Source organism: Nerophis ophidion, linkage group LG06 (assembly GCF_033978795.1).
Source record: "Nerophis ophidion isolate RoL-2023_Sa linkage group LG06, RoL_Noph_v1.0, whole genome shotgun sequence".
Taxonomy (NCBI): Eukaryota; Metazoa; Chordata; class Actinopteri; order Syngnathiformes; family Syngnathidae; genus Nerophis; species Nerophis ophidion.
The window spans coordinates 21,154,669-21,176,888 of NC_084616.1; the positions used below are offsets into that span (position 1 = coordinate 21,154,669).

A 22,220-nucleotide genomic window follows, 5' to 3' on the forward strand; every position below is an offset into this window, starting at 1 on the left:
ATACATGTAGACTGCAATACGACGCCAGTAAACAACACCAAATCTTTAAATGTTCCATTGAAAATAAAGAACATTACACACGGCACTCAAAAATCTGTCAAAATGTTTTAGTATGACTTTCAAGCCCCACCACTTGATGGATTGTTGGCCCATTACGGCTACCGTAGTCAGTTACAAGTATTACTAGGGTGTGTGTACAAGGGCCGTAAAATGGCACCCATTAGCAGACATATTATCTGGCGTTTTGTTTCACAATATTATGCAAAACCTACTTTTCTTACCTTATGGAACCTGCTGATGTGTATTTGAGATCTGCATAAGTCCTGAAAATGTGCGTACGTCCGCAACTGTGGTCCGTGCTGATGCCGTAGTCGATAAGCTTCTTCTTTTTCGCTGTCTTCTTTTTATGGGGAATCACCCTCTGTTGTTGCTAATATAAAGTAGCGTAAAGTTTTAACTTATATCTCGCTATGAAAGCACTACATTATTTACATAATAACTTTAGTTAATAGAGAGTTCCGGTCAGACAGTTTTTCACAGCGTTGTTGCACTAGTGAGCCAAAGATGAGGAGATGGTGCTCCGTTATTGATTTAAATAAAGTCTGAATGTCATTAAAACAGTTGGCTCCATCTTTTGACACTTCTTCCACTCCTGTCCTTGCACGCTACACCGACTGGGAGATGACTGGGAGAAGACGCTGTCGATGGTTAGCCACGTAAATAAAACGGCGCATTCTGAAGCAACCGTCAGAAAGCGACTTGAAGATGGTCTGTAAAACATAATTTAGTCAAAATTTTGATCAAGGAACCACTATTACATGTTATGTAGACCACAAGGAAGTGTTTTCAATTTAGAAAATAATAATAATAATAATAATATGACCCCTTTAATGCGCCTTATAACCTGGTGCAACCTTTGTATGAAAAAAGACCGGAATAAAAAGTTAAAGTACCAATGGATCGTCACACACACTAGGTGCGGTGAGATAATCCTCATTTGACCCAGGGGAGGGGAGCAGTGAGCGGCAGTGGTGGCCGCGCCCGGGAATCATTTTGGTGATATAACTCCCAATTCCAACCCTTGATGCTGAGTGCCAAGCAGGGAGGTAATGGTTCACATTTTTATTGTCTTTGGTATGACTCGGCCGGGGTTTGACCACACAACATACCAATCTCAGGGCGGACACTCTAACCACTAGGCCACTGAGCAGTAGACCTGCTCTTCGGCAGTGGGCCTTATAATCCAATGTGCCCTATGGTCCAGAAATTACGTTACACTTTTTTATACTGTGGAATTGCACATGACGTCCAATGTTGTTAGTTTTACGGTAGGGGTGTAATGGAACACAAAAATCTCCGTTCGGTACGTACCTCGGTTTGGAGGTCACAGTTTGGTTAATTTTCGATACCGTAAGAAAACAACATCTGGAACACTATAATAATTCTGCCCACATTAATCAACATCAAACTGCCTCAAATTGTTGCTCAGATTAAATAAAATGACACAACTTTTCTTCTACATATAAAAAGTGCAACATTTCAAGTCAACTCGTCATGCTTAATTTTTCACAGCATTTGGGAAGCCTGTAGTTGATTTTCATTATGTAAATGTTATTTTTTTTATCAACATGTGATAGCAGGGACTCTGCCATTCAAAGCTTTTCTGTCTGTAAAACACACACACACCGCAAAATGAGCTAAGGTTACGCTAAAAGCTAATTAGCCTTCATCTCAAGCCAGAACTGCGAGCGAGCTGAACTGCAGATTAAGTTTCTAGAACGTCAACGGGCTCATAGTGATGTTGGGAGTAGTTGACTTGGAGGTGTTTATTATCATTTGGGGAGCGTACACTGCCTTATGCTCACCTGCTAAACACTTATCTGTTCGACGCTGAAGCATTTACTACATGCGCCCTGAATACGCACTGCTGATTGGCTGTTACTGCTCTGAATGCACACTGCTGATTGGCTGTTACCGCTATATATGTAACCAATTAGATGGTTGTGTGGGTGGGACAATGTTGGGTGCTGAACAGAGGCAGAAGAAGCAAAGCAGCTTGTTAAGACTTTAGCTTAGAAACTCGTTCGGTACACCCCCGTACCAAAACGGATCAATACAAATACACGTACCGTTACACCCCTATTTTTTATCATTAATACTAGTAATCATGACCTCCCTAATTCCGAAGTGTGTGGATTTTCTGCTTTTTACCTTGGACTTTTTGAGGTTTGGAACTGAAAAAGATGTTGGACAGTTTCTTTAAGTGTTACTGTTTCTCTCTGTATCCAGCAAAGAATAAAATCCAAAAATGTAAGGAGTATTGGGCAGAGTGGAAATGTGCCTTGCTAAATGACAATGTAGGCGAAGCCCTCATGAACGGCTGGTGCCAGCACGGGGAAAGAAGAGGTAGTTCTGAAGTTGTAGTTGACATGTGGTCTTCTTCAGTGTGCAGCCTGTTTATGGAGCACAGCATCCTCCTCTGGATCCGCGACTGCGACGCTTGTAAGTGCTCACAGGCCTGAGACTGCATGTTGCCTTGTCCGCATGGATGCATTTCATTTGTTACTTTGGTTTGGTCTGTAGCCAGATCATTTCCCGCTTGATTTTTCCGACATTTATGTCCCCATTTTATGTTGTTTGTCCTATTCCACCCCCACGCCACCTGTCTATTCAAAAACCAATTGTTTGTTTTCCTACCGCTTGTTTCCCTTTGCTGATGCAGGTACCCCAAAGACACCAAGCTGAAGTTCAACAATCCGAAGTCTAAAAAGACGTCAAGCTTCCACGAGTTTGCCCGCAGTACAAACGATGCCTGGGACATTGACGACGACCAGGAAGATGATGATTTCTTTGGAGGCCCCGTCCTCTGCTCTACCCTGCCCTCCGGGTTCACTCCAAAACAGGTAGCTACTTCACCCTCACTTATTGTTTTTAAAGCATTTAAAGAGGTAGTACAAGAAATCCCACAACAATTATCCACATCTAAGGGAAATTTGTGCGTTGTCTTTTCTGCTGAGCAGCATGGAGGAATGTCACACTTGACAGGGGAGGACACGAAGCACGAGCATGTCAACGGCAAAGTTGTCAAGTCCAACAGCGAGGTGCACCTCAGCTCGTCCTCAGGTAGGAGACAAACATAGTTCTGAAGGTCCAGCTGCGTGACTACCCTGTGAGAAACTTAAGGCTGGGCGATATATATATATATATATATATATATATATATATATTCAAAGTTTGTTGTTGACGAACCCCAAGATGCAGAGAAGGAGGGAGGCATTTTGCAGAAAAACATGATTTAATTAAACACTAAGACAAAAACAAACCAAAAGGGTACAAACAAAAAGCGCACATGAGGCAGAAAACAAACTAGGCTATGAACAAACAAAACTGGAAGCAGGGAACAAAAGACAGTAAGCTACACAAAGCTACCAAATATAGCTTACCGCTCCGCTGCAACGACACGTCAGGAGCGACAATACAGAAGCGACAATACACAACAATAATCCAGCCTTGACTGGAAGACAAAACGGGTTCAAATAGGAGCGGGCTGATTGACACCAAGTGTGCCCAGGTGCCAATCAGCCGCAGCTGAGGGAAACAGCGCTCAGGGAAAAAACAGGAAACAACCAAAATAAGAGCGCTGACAGGAAATGAGACAAACTCAGAGGAAAAACTAAAACATGACCAAACTGTCAGGTACAAACCTGACATATATATGTATATGTATATATATCCATCCATCCATCCATCATCTTCCGCTTATCCGAGGTCGGGTCGCGGGGGCAACAGCCTAAGCAGGGAAACCCAGACTTCCCTCTTCCCAGCCACTTCGTCTAGCTCTTCCCGGGGGATCCCGAGGCGTTCCCAGGCCAGCCGGGAGACATAGTCTTCCCAACGTGTCCTGGGTCTTCCCCGTGGCCTCCTACCGGTTGGACGTGCCCTAAACACCTCCCTAGGGAGGCGTTCGGGTGGCATCCTGACCAGATGCCCGAACCAACTCATCTGGCTCCTCTCGATGTGAAGGAGCAGCGGCTTTACTTTGAGTCCCTCCCAGATGGCAGAGCTTCTCACCCTATCTCTAAGGGAGAGCCCCGCCACACGGCGGAGGAAACTCATTTCGGCCGCTTGTACCCGTGATCTTATCCTTTCGGTCATGACCCAAAGCTCATGACCATAGGTGAGGATGGGAACGTAGATCGACCGGTAAATTGAGAGCTTTGCCTTCCGGCTCAGTTCCTTCTTCACCACAACGGATCGGTACAACGTCCGCATTACTGAAGACGCCGCACCGATCCGCCTGTCGATCTCACGATCCACTCTTCCCTCACTCGTGAACAAGACTCCTAGGTGCTTGAACTCCTCCACTTGGGGCAGGGTCTCCTCCCCAACCCGGAGATGGCACTCCACCCTTTTCCGGGCGAGAACCATGGACTCAGACTTGGAGGTGCTGATTCTCATTCCGGTCGCTTCACACTCGGCTGCGAACCGATCCAGCGAGAGCTGAAGATCCCGGTCAGATGAAGCCATCAGGACCACATCATCTGCAAAAAGCAGAGACCTAATCCTGCGGCTACCAAACCGGAACCCCTCAACGCCTTGACTGCGCCTAGAAATTCTGTCCATAAAAGTTATGAACAGAATCGGTGACAAAGGACAGCCTTGGCGGAGTCCAACCCTCACTGGAAATGTGTTCGACTTACTGCCGGCAATGTGGACCAAGCTCTGGCACTGATCGTACAGGGAACGGACCGCCACAATAAGACAGTCCGATACCCCATACTCTCTGAGCACTCCCCACAGGACTTCCCGAGGGACACGGTCGAATGCCTTCTCCAAGTCCACAAAGCACATGTAGACTGGTTGGGCAAACTCCCATGCACCCTCAAGAACCCTGCCGAGAGTATAGAGCTGGTCCACAGTTCCACGACCAGGACGAAAACCACACTGTTCCTCCTGAATCCGAGGTTCGACCATCCGACGTAGCCTCCTCTCCAGTACACCTGAATAAACCTTACCGGGAAGGCTGAGGAGTGTGATCCCACAATAGTTGGAACACACCCTCCGGTCCCCCTTCTTAAAGAGAGGAACCACCACCCCGGTCTGCCAATCCAGAGGTACCGCCCCCGATGTCCACGCGATGCTGCAAAGTCTTGTCAACCAAGACAGCCCCACAGCATCCAGAGCCTTAAGGAACTCCGGGCGGATCTCGTCCACCCCTGGGGCCTTGCCACCGAGGAGCTTTTTAACTACCTCAGCGACCTCAGCCCCAGAAATAGGAGAGTCCACCACAGATTCCCCAGGCACTGCTTCCTCATAGGAAGACGTGTTGGTGGGATTGAGGAGGTCTTCGAAGTATTCCTTCCACCTATCCACAACATCCGCAGTCGAGGTCAGCAGAACACCATCCGCACCATACACGGTGTTGATAGTGCACTGCTTCCCCTTCCTGAGGCGGCGGACGGTGGTCCAGAATCGCTTCGAAGCCGTCCGGAAGTCGTTTTCCATGGCTATATATATATGGCTATATGTATATATAATATATATATAATATACTTAAAATCCTTTTTTTTCCCTCAAATCGTAAAACTGCGCTTTGTAACCCGGTGCGCCCAAAGTACGAAATAAATTCTGGTTTTGCTTGCAGACTAGTGGATGGCAGTCAAACATAAGAGATACGTGTAGACTGCAATATGACGGCAGTATGACTCAAGTGAACAACACCCACATTTTAAACGTTCCATTGAAAATGTAGAACATTACACACGGCCCTCAAAAATCTATCAAAACGTTTTTTTACGACTTTTGTAAGCTATGAAGCCGCACCGCTTGATGGACTGTCGGCGCATTAAACATACGAGTATTATTCTGGTGTGTGTATAAGGTAAGACATATTATCTGGCATTTTGTTTTGCGCATCTGCCTTTGTAGTCCGTGGAGACATGTAGTCAAAAAGCTTCTTCTTTTTCTCTATCGTCTTGTTATGGGACATTTATCCTACGCTGTTGCCATTTCTAATCTAAAGTAGTGTAAAGTTCTTACTTATATCCGTCAGTAAACTCGCCATGAAAATGATAAAACGTACCGTAGTGAGTTTTTTAATTATCCACCCAAGGAACTTTAGTTATTAGAAAGTTCCGGTCAGACGTTTTTTCTTGTTGTTGTTGTTTCCAGATGAGGAGATGCTGCTCCGTTATTGAATTAAGTCAAGTGTAAATGTCATTAAAACAGTTAGCTCTATCTTTTGACTCTTCTTCCACTCAGTCCTTGCACGCTACACCGCTACAACAAAGATGACGGGTAGAAAACGCAGTCGAAGGTGAGCCACGTAAATAAAACCGCCCACAAAACGGCACATCCGGAAGCGACTGTCAAAAAGCGGCTTGAATATTGTATATAAAACATAATCTATGCAACATTTTGACCAAAGAACCACCATTACATGTTATGTATACCACAAGAAAGTGTTTTCTATTTAGAAATAAATAATAATGATGGGACTCTTTTAAAGAGCCGTATAATCCGATGTGCCTTATATATGAAAACAGATCGAAAATACACCATTGATCGGCATTGCACTTTATAATCCAGTGAGCCCTATGGTCCGGAAAATAAGGTAAATTAATCTATATCAATAAAAAATATGTTTAATAAAAAAATTCTATGATGTTATTTTTTCTTTGTCTGAAAAAAACTAATGTTGCGAGGCAAGGTTGGTTGCATGATCTTGGTGTCGATAATTATTAAAATGTATTAGGACCAAGAGAAAAATAAGAAGTAGAACAATTTATGAAATATATACTTTTTTTATGTAAACTTCCTGTGATTATAATCCCACAGCTATTAAGGCAGGAAGGAAATGTCAACACAAGCATGAAAACACACAATGTCAACAAAATAGTAAAATCATATTGAACACTTAACAATAAGCTCGTAATAGTCATGAATATGTAAGAAATGCTTCATAAAGTGTAAAAAAAATAATGCAAAGTGTGAAAATGTAAACATTGAGAAACCTGAGAACTGTTTTCTGCAGGTTTAGTGTGAGGAAATAACAGCTGTGTAACATTAATTTGCCCTGTTATTCTTATTTAACTATGGAAAGGATTTTTTGTTATGCAGTAATTGTTTAAACATTATTAATATATTGGTCGATAGTGATAATTATTAACATTTTTAATGACCTAAGGAAAATAAGGACAAGGCCTTCTTCTGATTATTATGCCTTCAGCTATCAAGGCAGAAAGGAAATGTCAACACAAGCATGGAAAACACTCAATACAAACAAAATATTAAAATCACATTGAACTCTTAAAGGCCTACTGAAATGAGATTTTCTTATTTAAACGGGGAGCGCAGGTCCATTCTATGTGTCAAACTTGATCATTTCGCGATATTGCCATATTTTTGCTGAAAGGATTTAGTAGAGAACATCCACAATAAAGTTTGCAACTTTTGTTTGCTAACAGAAAAGCCCTGCCTCTAACGGAAGTCGCAGACGATGACGTCACATGTTGAGGTCTCCTCACATCTTCACATTGTTTTTAATGGGAGCCTCCAACAAAAACAGCTATTCGGACCGAGAAAACGACAATTTCCCCATTAATTTGAGCGAGGATGAAAGATTCGTGTTTGCGGATATTGATAGCGACGGACTAGAAAAAAAAAACGCGATTGCATTGGGACGGATTCGGATGTTTTTAGTCACATTTACTAGGATAATTCTGGGAAATCCCTTATCTTTCTATTGTGTTGCTAGTGTTTTAGTGAGTTTAACAGTACCTGATAGTCGGAGGTGTGTGTCCACGGGTGTGTTGACGCGCAGTGTCTCAGGGAAGTCGACGGCAGCTTTATGGGCGGCACAAGCTCAGCTGATCTCCGGTAAGAAGCGACTTTTTACGACAATTTTCTCACCGAAACCTGCTGGTTGACATTCGGTTGGGATCCATGTTCGCTCTGATCATTGTAAAGTTTCACCTCCGTGAATTTTAAACAAGGAATCACTGTGTGTTTGTGGGGCTAAAGGCTAAAGCTTCCCAACTCCATCTTTCTACTTTGACTTGTCCAATATTAATTGAACAAATTCCAAAGGATTCAGCAACACAGATCTCCAAAATACTGTGTAATTATGCGGTTAAAGCAGTCGACTTTTAGCTGTGTGTGTGCGCAGCGCTAATATTTCCTAACAGTCCGTGACATCAAGCGTAAACGTCATCATTACGCGATGTTTTCAAGAAAAAACTCCCGGAAAATTTAAAATTGCAATTTAGTAAACTAAAAAGGCCGTATTGGCATGTGTTGCAATGTTAATATTTCATCATTGATATATAAACTATCAGACTGCGTGGTTGGTAGTAGTGGGTTTCAGTGGGCCTTTAACAATAAGGTCTTAAAAATCATGAATATTTAAGAAATGCTTCATAAAGTGTAAGAAAATAGTGCAAAGTGTGAAAATGTAAACATGGATAAACCTGAGAAGAACTATTTTCTGCAGGTTTAGTGGCAGGAAGTTACAGCTGTGTTCTAAAGGGCGAGCGCGGCAAGGGTGGTGTGATATTAGCGGTCTTGCCTTGCATCATTTACAAACCACATTGGTCTGACTGGGCTTCACGGTGGCAGAGGGGTTAGTGCGTCTGCCTCACAATACGAAGTTCCTGCAATCCTGGGTTCAAATCCAGGCTCGGGATCTTTCTGTGTGGAGTTTGCATGTTCTCCCCGTGAATGCGTGGGTTCCCTCCGGGTACTCCGGCTTCCTCCCACTTCCAAAGACATGCACCTGGGGATAGGTTGATTGGCAACACTAAATTGGCCCTAGTGTGTGAATGTGAGTGTGAATGTTGTCTGTCTATCTGTGTTGGCCCTGCGATGAGGTGGCGTCTTGTCCAGAGTGTACCCTGCCTTCCGCCCGATTGTAGCTGAGATAGGCGCCAGCGCCCCCCCGCGACCCCGAAAGGGAATAAGCGGTAGAAAATGGATGGATGGATTGGTCTGACTACGGTCCCTATTGAAAAAAATCCAAAACCTGTCTCGGTGACTTCTGTTTTTTGCACCGTTTCTTAATTTTGACTTTCTCTTCTCACTCCATGCAAACAATCCACCACAGTTGATTGTTGATACTGTCACTCAATTGGCTGTTAGCGTGTCACTCCCACTGGTCACTCATCACTTCCTGCGTTGCCCGGTCACCAGAGAAAGAGTGCCTTTGTTCATGCAACCAACCTTGCTTTCATACTTCCGATTTCTTCCAAACAAAAACAGAAAAAAATGATCAAACAGTTATCAAATGCATTTTTATACATGTTTATCACAATCTGTATTGATATTGTTTCATCACCCAGCACTGTACGATTATGTAATGAATGTGAGGTATTTAATGTTACATGGGTGGCATAGCTCGGTTGGTAGAGCAGCCGCGCCAGCAACTAGAGGGTTCCAGGTTCGATCCCCGCTTACACCATCCTAGTCACTACCGTTGTCTTTGAGCAAGACACTTTACCCACCTGCTCCCAGTGCCACCCACACTGGTTTAAATGTAACTTAGATTATTGGCTTTCACTATATGAAAGCGATTTGAGTCACTAGAGAAAAGCGCTATATACCGTATTTTTCCAAGTATAAGTCGCACCTGCCGAAAATGCATAATGAATAAGAAAAAAAACATAAATAAGTCGCACTGGAGTATAAGTCACATTTTTGGGGGAAATTTATTTGATAAAACCCAACACCAAGAATAGACATTTGAAAGGCAATTTAAAATAAATAAAGAATAGTGAACAACAGGCTGAATAAGTGTACGTTATATGGCGCATAAATAACCAACTGAGAAGGGGCCTGGTATGTTGACGTAACATATTATGGTAAGAGTCATTCAAATAACTATAAAATATAGAACATTCTATACGTTTACCGAACAATCTGTCACTCCTAATCGCTAAATCCGATGACATTTTATATGTCTAGTCTCTTACGTGAATGAGCTAAATAATAATATTTGATATTTTACGGTAATGTGTTAATAAGTTCACACGTAAGTCACTCCTGAGTATAAGTCGCACCCCTGGCCAAACTATGAAAAAAAAACGGCGACTTATAGTCCGAAAAATACGGTGAATATAATTCACTTCACATTCACTTCACGTATTTTTTTTAACAAAATAAAGTGACTAGTGCACAATAAGTAAACAAAAAATTGTATTGGCTCCTATTTAAATCAATTGGGTTTGCCCTCAAAGCCTTCTTGTATCAGAGATGTACTTCCTCACTTTGTGAACAATAACAAAAAACACTAAAATAGGATTGTGTAAAAATGAGAACAAGAAATATTAAAAAAAACAAAATTAAAACTATCAGTGAAATAACTTTATCATCATTTATATACCGATACTATACTAGGTATCGATAGTATCAACATCTAGATTGATCTTCCCTACTTTATATGGAAGCTTTGGCTTCTTTTGTCGTCCCGTTAGGTGTGTGTGTGTGTGTGTGTGTGTGTGTGTGTGTGTGTGTGTGTGTGTGTGCGTGCTTAGCCATTCCTTATAGGATACTTGAAAGAAACCTTTATCTACTCTTTCTTAATTTTGACTGCCACTTCTCACTCCGTGCAAAGAATCAACCAAACCAGATAGTTGATGCTGTCGCCTGATTGGCTGTTAGCGTGTCACTCTAACTCAGTGGTTCTCAAATGGGGGTACTTGAAGGTATGCCAAGGGGTACGTGAGATTTTTTTGAAAATTTCTAAAAATAGCAACAATTCAAAAATCCTTTATAAATATATTTATTGAATAATACTTCAACAAATATGAATGTAAGTTCATAAACTGTGAAAAGAAATGCAATATTCAGTGTTGACAGCTAGATTTTTTTGTGGACATGTTCCATAAATATTGATGTTAAAGATTTATTTTTTTTGTGAAAAAATGTTTAGAATGAAGTTCATGAATCCAGATGGATCTCTCTTACAATCCCCAAAGAGGGCACTTTAAGTTTATGATTACTTCTATGTGTAGAAATCTTTATTTATAATTGAATCACTTGTTTATTTTTCAACAAGTTTTTTGTTATTTTTACATTTTTTTTCCAAATAGTTCAAGAAAGACCACTACAAATGAGCAACATTTTGCACTGTTATACAATTTAATAAATCAGAAACTGATGACATAGTGCTGTATTTTACTTCTTTATCTCTTTTTTTCAACCAAAAATGCTTTGCTCTGATTAGGGGGTACCTGAATTAAAACAATGTTCACAGGGGGTACATCACTGAAAAAGGGTTGAGAACCACTGCTCTAACTGATCAGTGATCACTTCCTGCGTTGCTCGGTTACCAGAGTGCCTTTGTTCATGCAACCAACCTTGTTCTGCTACTTCCGCTTTCTTCTGATTAAGAAGAAAAATAAATATTGAACATTTTATCAAAAGTGTTTTTTTTGCCATTGATTACATGTGTATTGCAATAGATATCGATAGTTTTATCGAAATCTAAATAGTGATTGAGTGTATGAAGTTGACTTTGCTCCCAAAGCTGTGCCTCACACATGCTCTCTGATAACACATCATTACAGTTTATTCCCTTCTCACATGCTCTCTGATAGCACATCATTACAGTTCAGCCCAATGACATTCCCAATTTGCTCGTCCGTTCTTCCACAGTTCGCTCCACGCTGCAGAAACAGCAGTCTCTCCCGGTTCGACCCACTATCCCGCTTGTGGCGCGCATTTCGGACCAGAACGCATCGGGGGCCCCTCCCATGACGGTGAGGGAGAAGAGCCGACTGGACAAATTCCGGCAGCTGCTCGCGAGTGCCAACACTGACCTAGGTAGGACACGGCAGACACCAACATTTGGTACTGTTAGCAGCGACGGTGCTCACAGTGTATGACGTGATGGCTTTCAGAGGAGCTCCGTAAGCACAGCTGGTCAGGTATACCCAGGGAGGTCCGTCCAATCACATGGAGGCTCCTTTCCGTAAGTTTCATTACCGGTGGTTGTGAAGTTGTTGCATATTTTATTCCAACTCAGTCCATGTTGCCTTCAGCGCTCCTCTCCGCTCCCCAACAGGGTTACCTGCCGGCCAACAAGGAGCGTCGGGAGCTGGTGCTCAAAAGGAAGCGGGAGGAATACTTTGGCTTCATTGTGCAATATTACCACTCCAGAACAGATGAGCACTACAAAGACACGTACCGACAGGTGATTTTACAGACTACGCGTAGCTAACAAAAAAAAAATGCAGTGGCACCTCGGGATGCGGGTTTAGTTGGTTCTATGACGCAGCGACTCGTATTGCGTAACACTGTTGCTCCTTGAAATTAGGTCAAATTAATTTAATCGGTGCTTGGCATACCAAAGCATCACAATTTCAACATGCCTTTCAAACAGTACAAATGATTTTAAGTTAACAAATATTGTATAAAAATAATACTTTAGAATGTAGCAGAAGCAAGTACAGTAGTTTTGTGGAGGAATCAAATAATATACACCTTGGAGAGTGGACTTCTACAGTCTCTGTCAAACACACCATCAGCAGCTTCACCATATTTTCATGGATAAATAGTTAGATATTATTTTAAAATCCTTGGTTCGCCGCATGGTGCAGACTAGCAGAGCTATGCTCGGCGTATGTTTTGGTCGTTCAATCTTCGTATCATGAATGAGAATTTAAAAAAAATATATACAACTTTGTTTATCAGAATTGTGTTTTTGAATACAAAAATATAAACTGAAAAAGGTGAAAACTGACAGACCAAACTGAATTTTTTTTTTTTTCGGTTCGAAGAGATCTAAACAGATTTTCATTACATATTTTTATACCAAAATTATTTTAAAAAAAGACGGACAAAAAACATGTTTTTTCATATTCTGACACCAGAACCCAAATGTATTATTTAAATACAAGACTGGCCTTCAGGGAAAAAAGTTTTGTGATGTAACATGTCGGAAAGACCAGATTATCAATGATCGATCATATATTGGATCCGCTTTGGACTGGACTCTCGCACCTGTGTTGGATCCACTATGGATTGAACTTTCACAGTATCATGTTAGACCCGCCCAACATCCATTGCTTTCGGTCCCCTAGAGGGGGGCGGGGGGGTTGCCCACATATGCGGGTCCTCTCCAAGGTTGCTCATAGTCATCATTGTCACCGACGTCCCACTGGGTGTGAGTTTTCCTTGCCCTTATGTCGGCCTACCGAGGATGTCGTAGTGGTTTGTGCAGACCTTTGAGACACTAGTGATTTAGGGCTCTATAAATAATCATTGATTGATTGATATTATTTTGTATGTAAACGCAATATTAAGTACTAAACAGTTTTTTTTTTCCTACAAGCCAATCCGATAGTAATTTTCAGTTCCGGTGTCAGAATATAAGAAAACATCTGTTTTTGGTCCGTTTTTTTTGTTTTTGCTGACTGGTGATTTTAATTTTTGTTATGAAATATAAAAAGAAAATTATACCTTCTTTTAAAATTGTAGCTGTCGCTTTTCAACTCAAAAATAGGTTTTGGTTTTTACGATTAATTTTTTTTGTATCTCAAAATTTAATTCTAATCATTTGGTTTTTTTTTTTGGTTTTTTTTTCCTTTTTCCTAATGGAAAATAAAATGCAATGACCAAAGCATACACTGACACTGCACACTGTCATGTGTTTGATTATTTTTTTCTTTAATTCAATGAATACTACCCTCTTATTCTCCTTTCACACTCACCTTCCTCCTTCCAGTGCTTGGAAAAACTAAGTTACAGACATGCCCAAAAATATTTGCACCCCTCCATTTCTGTCAGATAATGTACCACTTCACCCAGAAAATTATTGAAATTACAAATGCTTTGCTATTCACATGTTTATTTCTTTAGTTTGCATTGGAACAACACAACGCAACACCACAGAACCTACTCAGTGGCCTAGTGGTTAGAGTGTCCGCCCTGAGATCGGTAGGTTGTGAGTTCAAACCCCGGCCGAGTCATACCAATGACTATAAAAATGGGATCCATTACCTCCCTGCTTGGCACTCAGCATAAATAGTTGCAATCAGGGGTTAAATCATCAAAATGTTTCCCGGGCGCTGCCACCGCTGCTGCTCACTGCTCCCCTCTCCTCCAAGGGGGTGAACAAGGAGATGGGTCAAATGCAGAGGACAAATTTCACCACACCTAGTGTGTGTGTGACAATCATTGGTACTTTAACTTTAACTTAAAAATGGACTGGACAGATTTATCTGCAACTTTTCAAAATTGTAAGAAATAGTTGTGTTCTAAGGATGTGATGCTCTTTTAATTTGTATTTAAACTCCCCTGAAGCAAGTAACAGGTGCTGGCAATATAGAAATCACACTTGCAGCCAGTTCAAATGGAGAAAAGCTGACTCAACCTTTGTGTTGTGTGTACCACACGGAGCATGGAGAAAAGAAAGAAGAACAGCGAACTCTCTGAAGATTTGAGAACCTAGATTGTGGAAAAGCATGGACAATATCAAGGCTACAAGTTAATCTCCAGAGATCTAAATGTTCCTGTGTCTACTGTGCGCAATGTCATCGAGAACTTTAAAGCCCATGGAAATGAAGCTAACCGCCCTGAATGAGGACGGAAGATAAATATTGATGAAAGACTACAACGAAGGATTGTTAGAATTGTGGATAAAAAAACCTTGATCCACATCCAAACAAATTCAAACTGACCTGCAGACAGGCTACAACAGTGTCAGCTCGCACTATCCGTCGCCATCTCAATGAAAAGGGACGCTATGGTAGGAGACCCAGGAGCTGCTGACACAAAGACAAAAAAGCAATACTGGAGTTTGCAAAAACTTACCTGAGGAAGCCAAAATCCTTCTGCGAGAACGTCCTGTGGACAGATGAGACTAAAGTGGAGATTTTTGGTAAAGCACATCATCACACTGTTGACAGAAAACAAAATGAAGCCTTCAGAGAAAAGAACACCATTCATACAGTCAAACATGGTGGAGGTTCACTGATGTTTTGGGGTTGCTTTGCTGCTTCTGATACTGGATGCCTTGACTGTGTGCATGGCATCATGATATCTGAGGACAACGAAATAATTTTGGGGCATAATGTAGGGCCCAGTGTCAGAAAGCCGGGTCTCCGTCAGAGGTCATGGGTCTTCCAGCAGGACAACAACCCAAAGCATGCTTCTAAAAACACAAACAAAATGGCATTAGACGAAGTGGTGGAGAGTTATGAAGTGGTCATCAAAGAGTCCAGCTCGAAATACTATAGAACAGAGGTAGGGAACCTGCGGCTATAGAGCCTGATGTGGCTCTTTTGGTGACTGCATCTGGCTCTCAGATAAATCTTAACTGACATTGCTTAACACGATAAGTAATGAATAATTTGGCTGGTAATCACAAGGTTAAAAATAACGTTCAAAATTAAAAACATTCTCATGCGTTTTATTCCATCAATCCAAGAAGTTGCATTAATGGTAAGAAGTATTTTATTTATTATTTGTTAGCTTCAGAATAACAATGTTATTAAAAAGAATAATAGACTTATTATACTCTAAAAGTTAGTCTAACTTAAAAATGCAAACATTTAGTTGTATTCAGTGTTAAAAAATATTGGTAACACTTTAGTATGGGGAACATATTCTAAGTAACAAAGACTTAAGAGTTATTTGGACACTATGGGACCATATAAGGGTTAGGGTTACTAATAAGCAATAATTCTGAGGTTATTTAGGGAAGACTCTTAGTTCAATCAATCAATCAATTTTTATTTATATAGCCCCAAATCACAAATGTCTCAAAGGACTGCAAAAACCACTACGACTACGACATCCTCGGAAGAACCCGCATAAGGGCAAGGAAAACTCCCCCCCAGGGGACCAAAAGCAATGGATGTCGAGCGGGTCTAACATGATACTGGGAAAGTTCAATCCATAGTGGCTACAACACAGCCGCGAGAGTTCAGTTCAAAGCGGATCCAAGACAGCAGCGAGAGTCCCGTCCACAAGAAACCATCCCAAGCGGAGTCGGATCAGCAGCGTAGAGATGTCCCCAACCGACACACAGGCGTGCGGTCCATCCTGGGTCCCGACTCTGAACAGCCAGTACTTCATCCATGGCCATCGGACCGGACCCCCTCCACAAGGGAGGGGGGGACAGAGGAGAAAAAGAAAAGAAGCGGCAGATCAACTGGTCCAAAAAGGAGGTCTATTTAAAGGCTAGAGTATACAAATGAGTTTTAAGGTGAGACTTAAATGCTTCTACTGAGGTAGCATCTTGAACTGTTACCGGGAGGGCATTGTAGAGTACTGGAGCCTGAATGGAAAACGCTCTATAGCCCGCAGACTTTTTTTGGACTTTAGGAATCACTAATAAGCCAGAGTCCTTTGAACGCAGATTTCTTGCTGGGACATATGGTACAATACAATCAGCAAGATAGGATGGAGCTAGACCGTGTAGTATTTTATACATAAGTAGTAAAACCTTAAAGTCACATTTTAAGTGCACAGGAAGCCAGTGCAGGTGAGCGAGTGTAGGCGTAATATGATCAAACTTTCTTGTTCTTGTCAAAAGCCACATTTTGTACCCACTGTAATCTTTTAATGCTAGACATGGGGAGACCCGAAAATAATACGGTACAGTAGTCGAAACGAGACGTAACAAACGCATGGATAATGATCTCCGCGTCGTTAGCGGACAAAATGGAGCTAATTTTAGCGATATTACGGAGATGAAAGAAGGCCGTTTTAGTAACGCTTTTAATGTGTGACTCAAAGGAGAGAGTTGGATCGAAGATAATACCCAGATTCTTTACCGAGTCGCCTTGTTTAATTATTTGGTTGTCAAATGTTACAGTTGTATTATTAAATACAGGTCGGTGTCTAGCAGGACCGATAATCTGCATTTCCGTTTTTTTGGCGTTGAGTTGCAAAAAGTTAGTGGACATCCATTGTTTAATTTCATTAAGACACGCCTCCAGCTGACTAAAGTCCGGCGTGTTGGTCAGCTTTAGGGGCATGTAGAGTTTGGTGTCATCAGCATAACAGTGAAAGCCAACACTGTATTTGCATATGACGTCACCCGCGGCAGCATGTAGATGCTGAAGAGTGCAGGGCAAAGGACTGAACCTTGGGGAACTCCACACGTTACCTTAACATAGTCCGAGGTCACACTGTTATGGGAGACGCACTTCACCCTGTCAGTAAGATAAAAGTTAAACCAAGACAGGGCTAAGTCTGACATACCAATTCGTGTTTTGATACGCTCTAATAAAATATTATGATCGTAGTTAATGGCTTACTGCTTGTAATATAAGGCCATGCAGAAAAGGCATTAATAAGTACTTAAAAATGACTAATTAAGAGCCAATATGTTACGAATTTGCATGTTAATGAGCAACTAATTAATGGTGAATATGTTCCCCATATCAAAGTATTACAAAAATATAATATGGCTCTTACGGAAATACGTTTTTAAAATATTTGTCTTTCATGGCTCTCTCAGCCAAAAAGGTTCCCGACCTCTGCTATAGAATATCTGTGAGAGATCTAAAAACAGCAGTGGGCAGAATGCACCCTTCAAATCTGAGAGACCTGAAGCCGTTTACAAAAAAAGAGTGGTCCAAAATATCTAATAGCAAGGTGTAAGAAAGTCATTGAGGGTAGCAGGAAGCGATTGATTTCAGTTATTTTTTCCAAAGAGTGTGCTACCAACTATTAAGTTTAGGGTTGCCAATAATTGTGTCCAGTCCATTTTTGGAGTTCTGTGTAAAATATCAGATGTTTTTATTTATTTTTTTTTTTGGGGTGGGGGGTTGTTTTGTTCCAATGCAAACAAAATAAATAAACGTGAATAATTTTGAACAATTTTCTGGGAGAAGTGGTGCATTACCTGACAGAAATGCAGGGGTGCCAATATTTTTGGCCATGACTGTATGTCCATCTTTAGCTAGAAGCTAATGCTCGCGAGTAAGAGCGGATGTCTTGGTTGGATATTACAGTCGACTATGACGTTGACTACGCCAACTAGTGGTGGGAATGCTTGTGACACCAAGCATCGCAAATAGCAGAGAGATGGCTCGTATCCCGAAGAACGAGGGACTCGTATTGCGGGGTTCCACTGTGCTAAGACATAAAATAGAAGTCCGGAAATCAATTTGTCCCCTTTCTGTAGATTCACATCGACATTCCAAGGACCAACCCTCTCATTCCATTGTTCCAGCAGCCTGTTGTGCAAGAGGTAACCCCTGAATAAGCAATAAAATACCTTCTCTGACCCTTTTATTGTGAACAAACATGTGACAGACGCCATCTTTAATACAGAACTTCTAAATATGTGGTTTTGGATTTTAGATTTCTTTGCCCTCAAAAGCTTCATACTAGAATGCATTAGTTTTCAATAAGGGTGTAACGGTACACTAAAATTTTGGTTCGGTACGTACCTCGGTTTAGAGGTCACGGTACGGTTGATTTTCGGTACAGTAAAAAAAAAACAAAATATACATAAACACTGGCATAACAGACATATACACACAGGCTCCATTGCCAGGGTAATGTGGTCAACATATATAAAATAAAAACTAAATAAGATAGCTCAGAATGGTTTCTTTAAAAAAGTGCTTTTAATGATTGATTGATTGAGACTTTTATTAGTAGATTGCACAGTACAGTGCATATTCCGTACAATTGACCACTGAATGCAAACACCCCAATAAGTTTTTCAACTTGTTTAAGTCAGGGTCCACGTTCATCAACATGAAACTGCCCCCAGCCTGGCTAACTTGGCAGTAAGAGGATATATGGGCTTATTGTTCTTCCACCATAGAAGTGGGTCAAAATCTAGTTTTTAATGCAATACAGCAACCCCATGCCACCCCGAACGGGACAAGCGGTAGTAAATGGATGGATGGATGGTCCTAAATCTGCTGCTATAAAAACATTTGTTATTGCTTCAGCCCTGCCTGACTCGCCAAGGAGAGGCTGCTTAAATGCGGTGGTGACGCTTCAAAGGAGTTGGCATGTTTGACGTGTTGGCAGAAGCATACCCTACTGCTGCTCAACGATGTCGGCAAACCGCCGTCCTCCATTGTTGTATCGCACCGCGCAGCCAAAGTGTTCCCAAACGGGAGATCTTAACGAGGCAGGAGGGTCTTCCAGCTATGGCTTTTACATGTTGTCGTAGCCTGCTCACTGCCAGCCTGCCGTGTGTTGTGCCTCGCTCTGCATTGTTTACACAACCTGCGGTGCGCTACCTAATATGTCCATGTGGAAACTCGTTCGGTACACTTCCGAACCGAACCGAAGCCCTCGTACCGAAACAGTTCAATACTAATACACGTACCGTTACACCCCTAGTTTTCAAGTATGTGTGAGCTGCTGTAAATGTGATTGGTGTTGTTTAACACATTCTTTCGTATGTTTGACCAGAACTTTATCAGGATCTTTCTACAGGTAGTTTTGTCACCTCTCTCCCCTTCAGGTGTTTGAGCGTATTCTCTTCATCTGGGCAATTCGACACCCGGCCAGTGGTTATGTCCAAGGAATCAATGATCTGGTCACACCCTTCTTTGTTGTCTTCCTCTCCGAGTTTGTCAGTAAGTTGCCAGGAGGAAAATCTGCCCACTGATTGTTGTGCTTTCCTACCTCTGCCACTCGTTTTTTTCCGTTAGGGGTGCAGGATAAATATCCCACAGATAATTATCGAGGAATTATGACAATATACCGTTAAAGGGGAACATTATCACCAGACCTATGTAAGCGTCGATATATACCTTGATATTGCAGAAAAAAGACCATATGATTTTTTAACCGATTTCCGAACTCTAAAAGGGTGAATTTGGCGATTTAAACGCCTTTCATTTGATAGCCTGTCGGAGCAATGACCTTTCACCCGTGATGTCACAACATGAAACGATCCGCCATTTTCTCAATCTTATGACACGCACCAAGTCAAATCAGCTCTGTTATTTTCCGTTTTTTCGACTGTTTTCCGCCCCTTGGAGACATCATGCCTCGTTGGTGTGTAGTCGGAGGGTGTAACAACACGAACAGAGACGGATTCAAGTTGCACTAGTGGCCAAAAGATGCGAAAGTCCCTCGTTTGTTCCGCACACTTTACCGACGACAGCTATGCTACGACAGAGATGGCAAGAATGTGTGGATATCCTGCGACACTCAAAGCAGATGCATTTCCAACAATAAAGTCAACAAAAGCTGAAATATTGGAAAATAGACCACCACTGAATCTGCCGTAGTGCGAGCTATTCAGGGATGATGGCAGTCTCTTCCCGCAGACGAACGAGGTAAACCCCCTGGATATGTTGGCTAAGACGTGATTTATGCCACTTATTTTTCTGTCTCATTTTGTCCACCAAACTTATTACGCTGTGCATGAATGCACAAAGGCGAGTTTTGTTGATGTTATTGACTTATGTGGAGTGTGCTAATCAGACATGTTTGGTCACAGCATGACTGCAAGCTAATCGACGCTAACATGCTATTTAGTCTAGCTGTATGTACACATTGCATCATTATGCCTCATTTGTAGCTATATTTGCATCCAGCCTTTCCCTCCACCCACATTTAATGCCAAACAAACACATACCAATCGTTGGTTAGAAGGCGATTGCCGAATTTGTCCTCGCTTCCTCCCGTGCCGCTGTCTGTCGTGATATGGCTCAATAGCTTCAGTTTCTTCTTCAATTTCATTTTCGCTACCTGCCTCCACACTCCAACCATCCGTTTCAATACATGCCTAATCTGTTGAATCGCTTACAGCGCTGAAATCCGAGTCTGAATCCGAGCTAATATCGCCATACCTTTCTTTGCAATCCATGTTTGTTTCTGTGTGGTCACGCTGTGACGTCACAGGATAATCGACGGGTGGATATAACAACGGTTGAAATCAGAAGCCGTTTTTCGGGATATTCCGTGATGGGTAAAATTTTGAGAAAAACTTTGAAAAATAAAATAAGCCACAGGGAACTGATTTTTATTGGTTTTAACTCTTCAGAAATTATGATAATGTTCCCTTTTAAATCCGACAAGCTCCGATAAATGAAAACACTCCGATGAGGCAAAATTTTCCTAACTAAAATTTCAAATTGTGCTTGAATTGATTTAGGCAAAGTTTAGCTGGTGCACTTTGGCTAAAATGATAGTTAAATCCACACTTGTTAGCTAGATAGCGAGGTAACGAGCTAACTATCTTACCGAGTTGAGATGGCATCCTCCAGATGTCCGACATCATGCCTCCGCTTTGAATGTTCCCGTATCACAGATGTACTGCCATAAAATAACAACGTCCGCGGGGGGTGTTATCTTTAGAGAAAAAATGTGTCTGGTGGCCGGTGTATCAATTTTTAGGAACACTTTGACAAAATGTTTATTGTCATTTAAAGTTGTACTTTACAGTACAAATACAGTATGAAAGAAATTTCGTTGCATTAGCTCGTTGTAGTGCAGGATAAAAAATCAATAAGGTGCAGATACAGTGGGGCAAAAAAGTATTAAGTCAGATTGTGCAAGTTCTCCCTCTTAAAATGATGACAGAGGTCTGTAATTTTCATCATAGGTACACTTCAGCTGTGAGAGACAGAATGTGAAAAAAAAATCCAGGAATTCACATTGTAGGAATTTTAAAGAATTTATTTGTAAATTATGGTGGAAAATAAGTATTTGGTCAACCATTCAAAGCTCTCACTGATGGAAGGAGGTTTTGGCTCAAAATCTCACGATACATGGCCCCGTTCATTCTTTCCTTAACACGGATCAATCGTCCTGTCCCCTTAGCAGAAAAACAGCCCCAAAGCATGATGTTTCCACCCCCATGCTTCACAGTAGGTATGGTGTTCTTGGGTTGTAACTCAGTATTCTTTTTCCTCCAAACAGGACGAATTGAGTTTATACCAAAATGGATAAATGGATGATACAGCAGAGGATTGGAAGAATGTCATGTGGTCAGATGAAACCAAAATAGAACTTTTTGGTGTAAACTCAACTAGTCGTGTTTGGAGGAAGAAGAATACTGAGTTGCATCCCAAGAACACCATACCTACTGTGAAGCATGGAGGTGGAAACGTCATGCTTTGGGGCTGGTTTTCTGCTAAGGGGACATGACGATTGATCCGTGTTAAGGAAAGAATGAATGGGGCCATGTATCGTGATATTTTGAGCCTAAACCACCTTCCATCAATGAGAGCTTTGAGTGGTTGACCAAACGTTTATTGAGTGTTGTTAAAAGAAAATGTGATGTAACACAG

General features: G+C 41.7%; 1 protein-coding gene across 3 annotated transcripts in view; it reads left to right on the forward strand.

Annotated features, from left to right (window-relative positions):
* tbc1d22b (TBC1 domain family, member 22B) overlaps positions 1 to 22,220 on the forward strand; it is a 53,411-nt gene that overhangs the window by 15,193 nt on the left and 15,998 nt on the right. The window contains exons 2-9 of one of the 3 annotated variants that reach the window (XM_061902988.1): positions 2,446 to 2,502; positions 2,723 to 2,903; positions 3,021 to 3,123; positions 11,650 to 11,817; positions 11,895 to 11,965; positions 12,059 to 12,187; positions 18,134 to 18,199; positions 19,439 to 19,553. In XM_061902988.1, coding sequence (XP_061758972.1) covers positions 2,446 to 2,502; positions 2,723 to 2,903; positions 3,021 to 3,123; positions 11,650 to 11,817; positions 11,895 to 11,965; positions 12,059 to 12,187; positions 18,134 to 18,199; positions 19,439 to 19,553 — 890 coding nt within the window. Of the gene's footprint in view, positions 1 to 2,445; positions 2,503 to 2,722; positions 3,124 to 11,649; positions 11,818 to 11,894; positions 11,966 to 12,058; positions 12,188 to 18,133; positions 18,200 to 19,438; positions 19,554 to 22,220 lie in introns of all 3 variants that reach the window. The other 2 variants (XM_061902987.1, XM_061902989.1) reach the window with 2 other exon arrangements.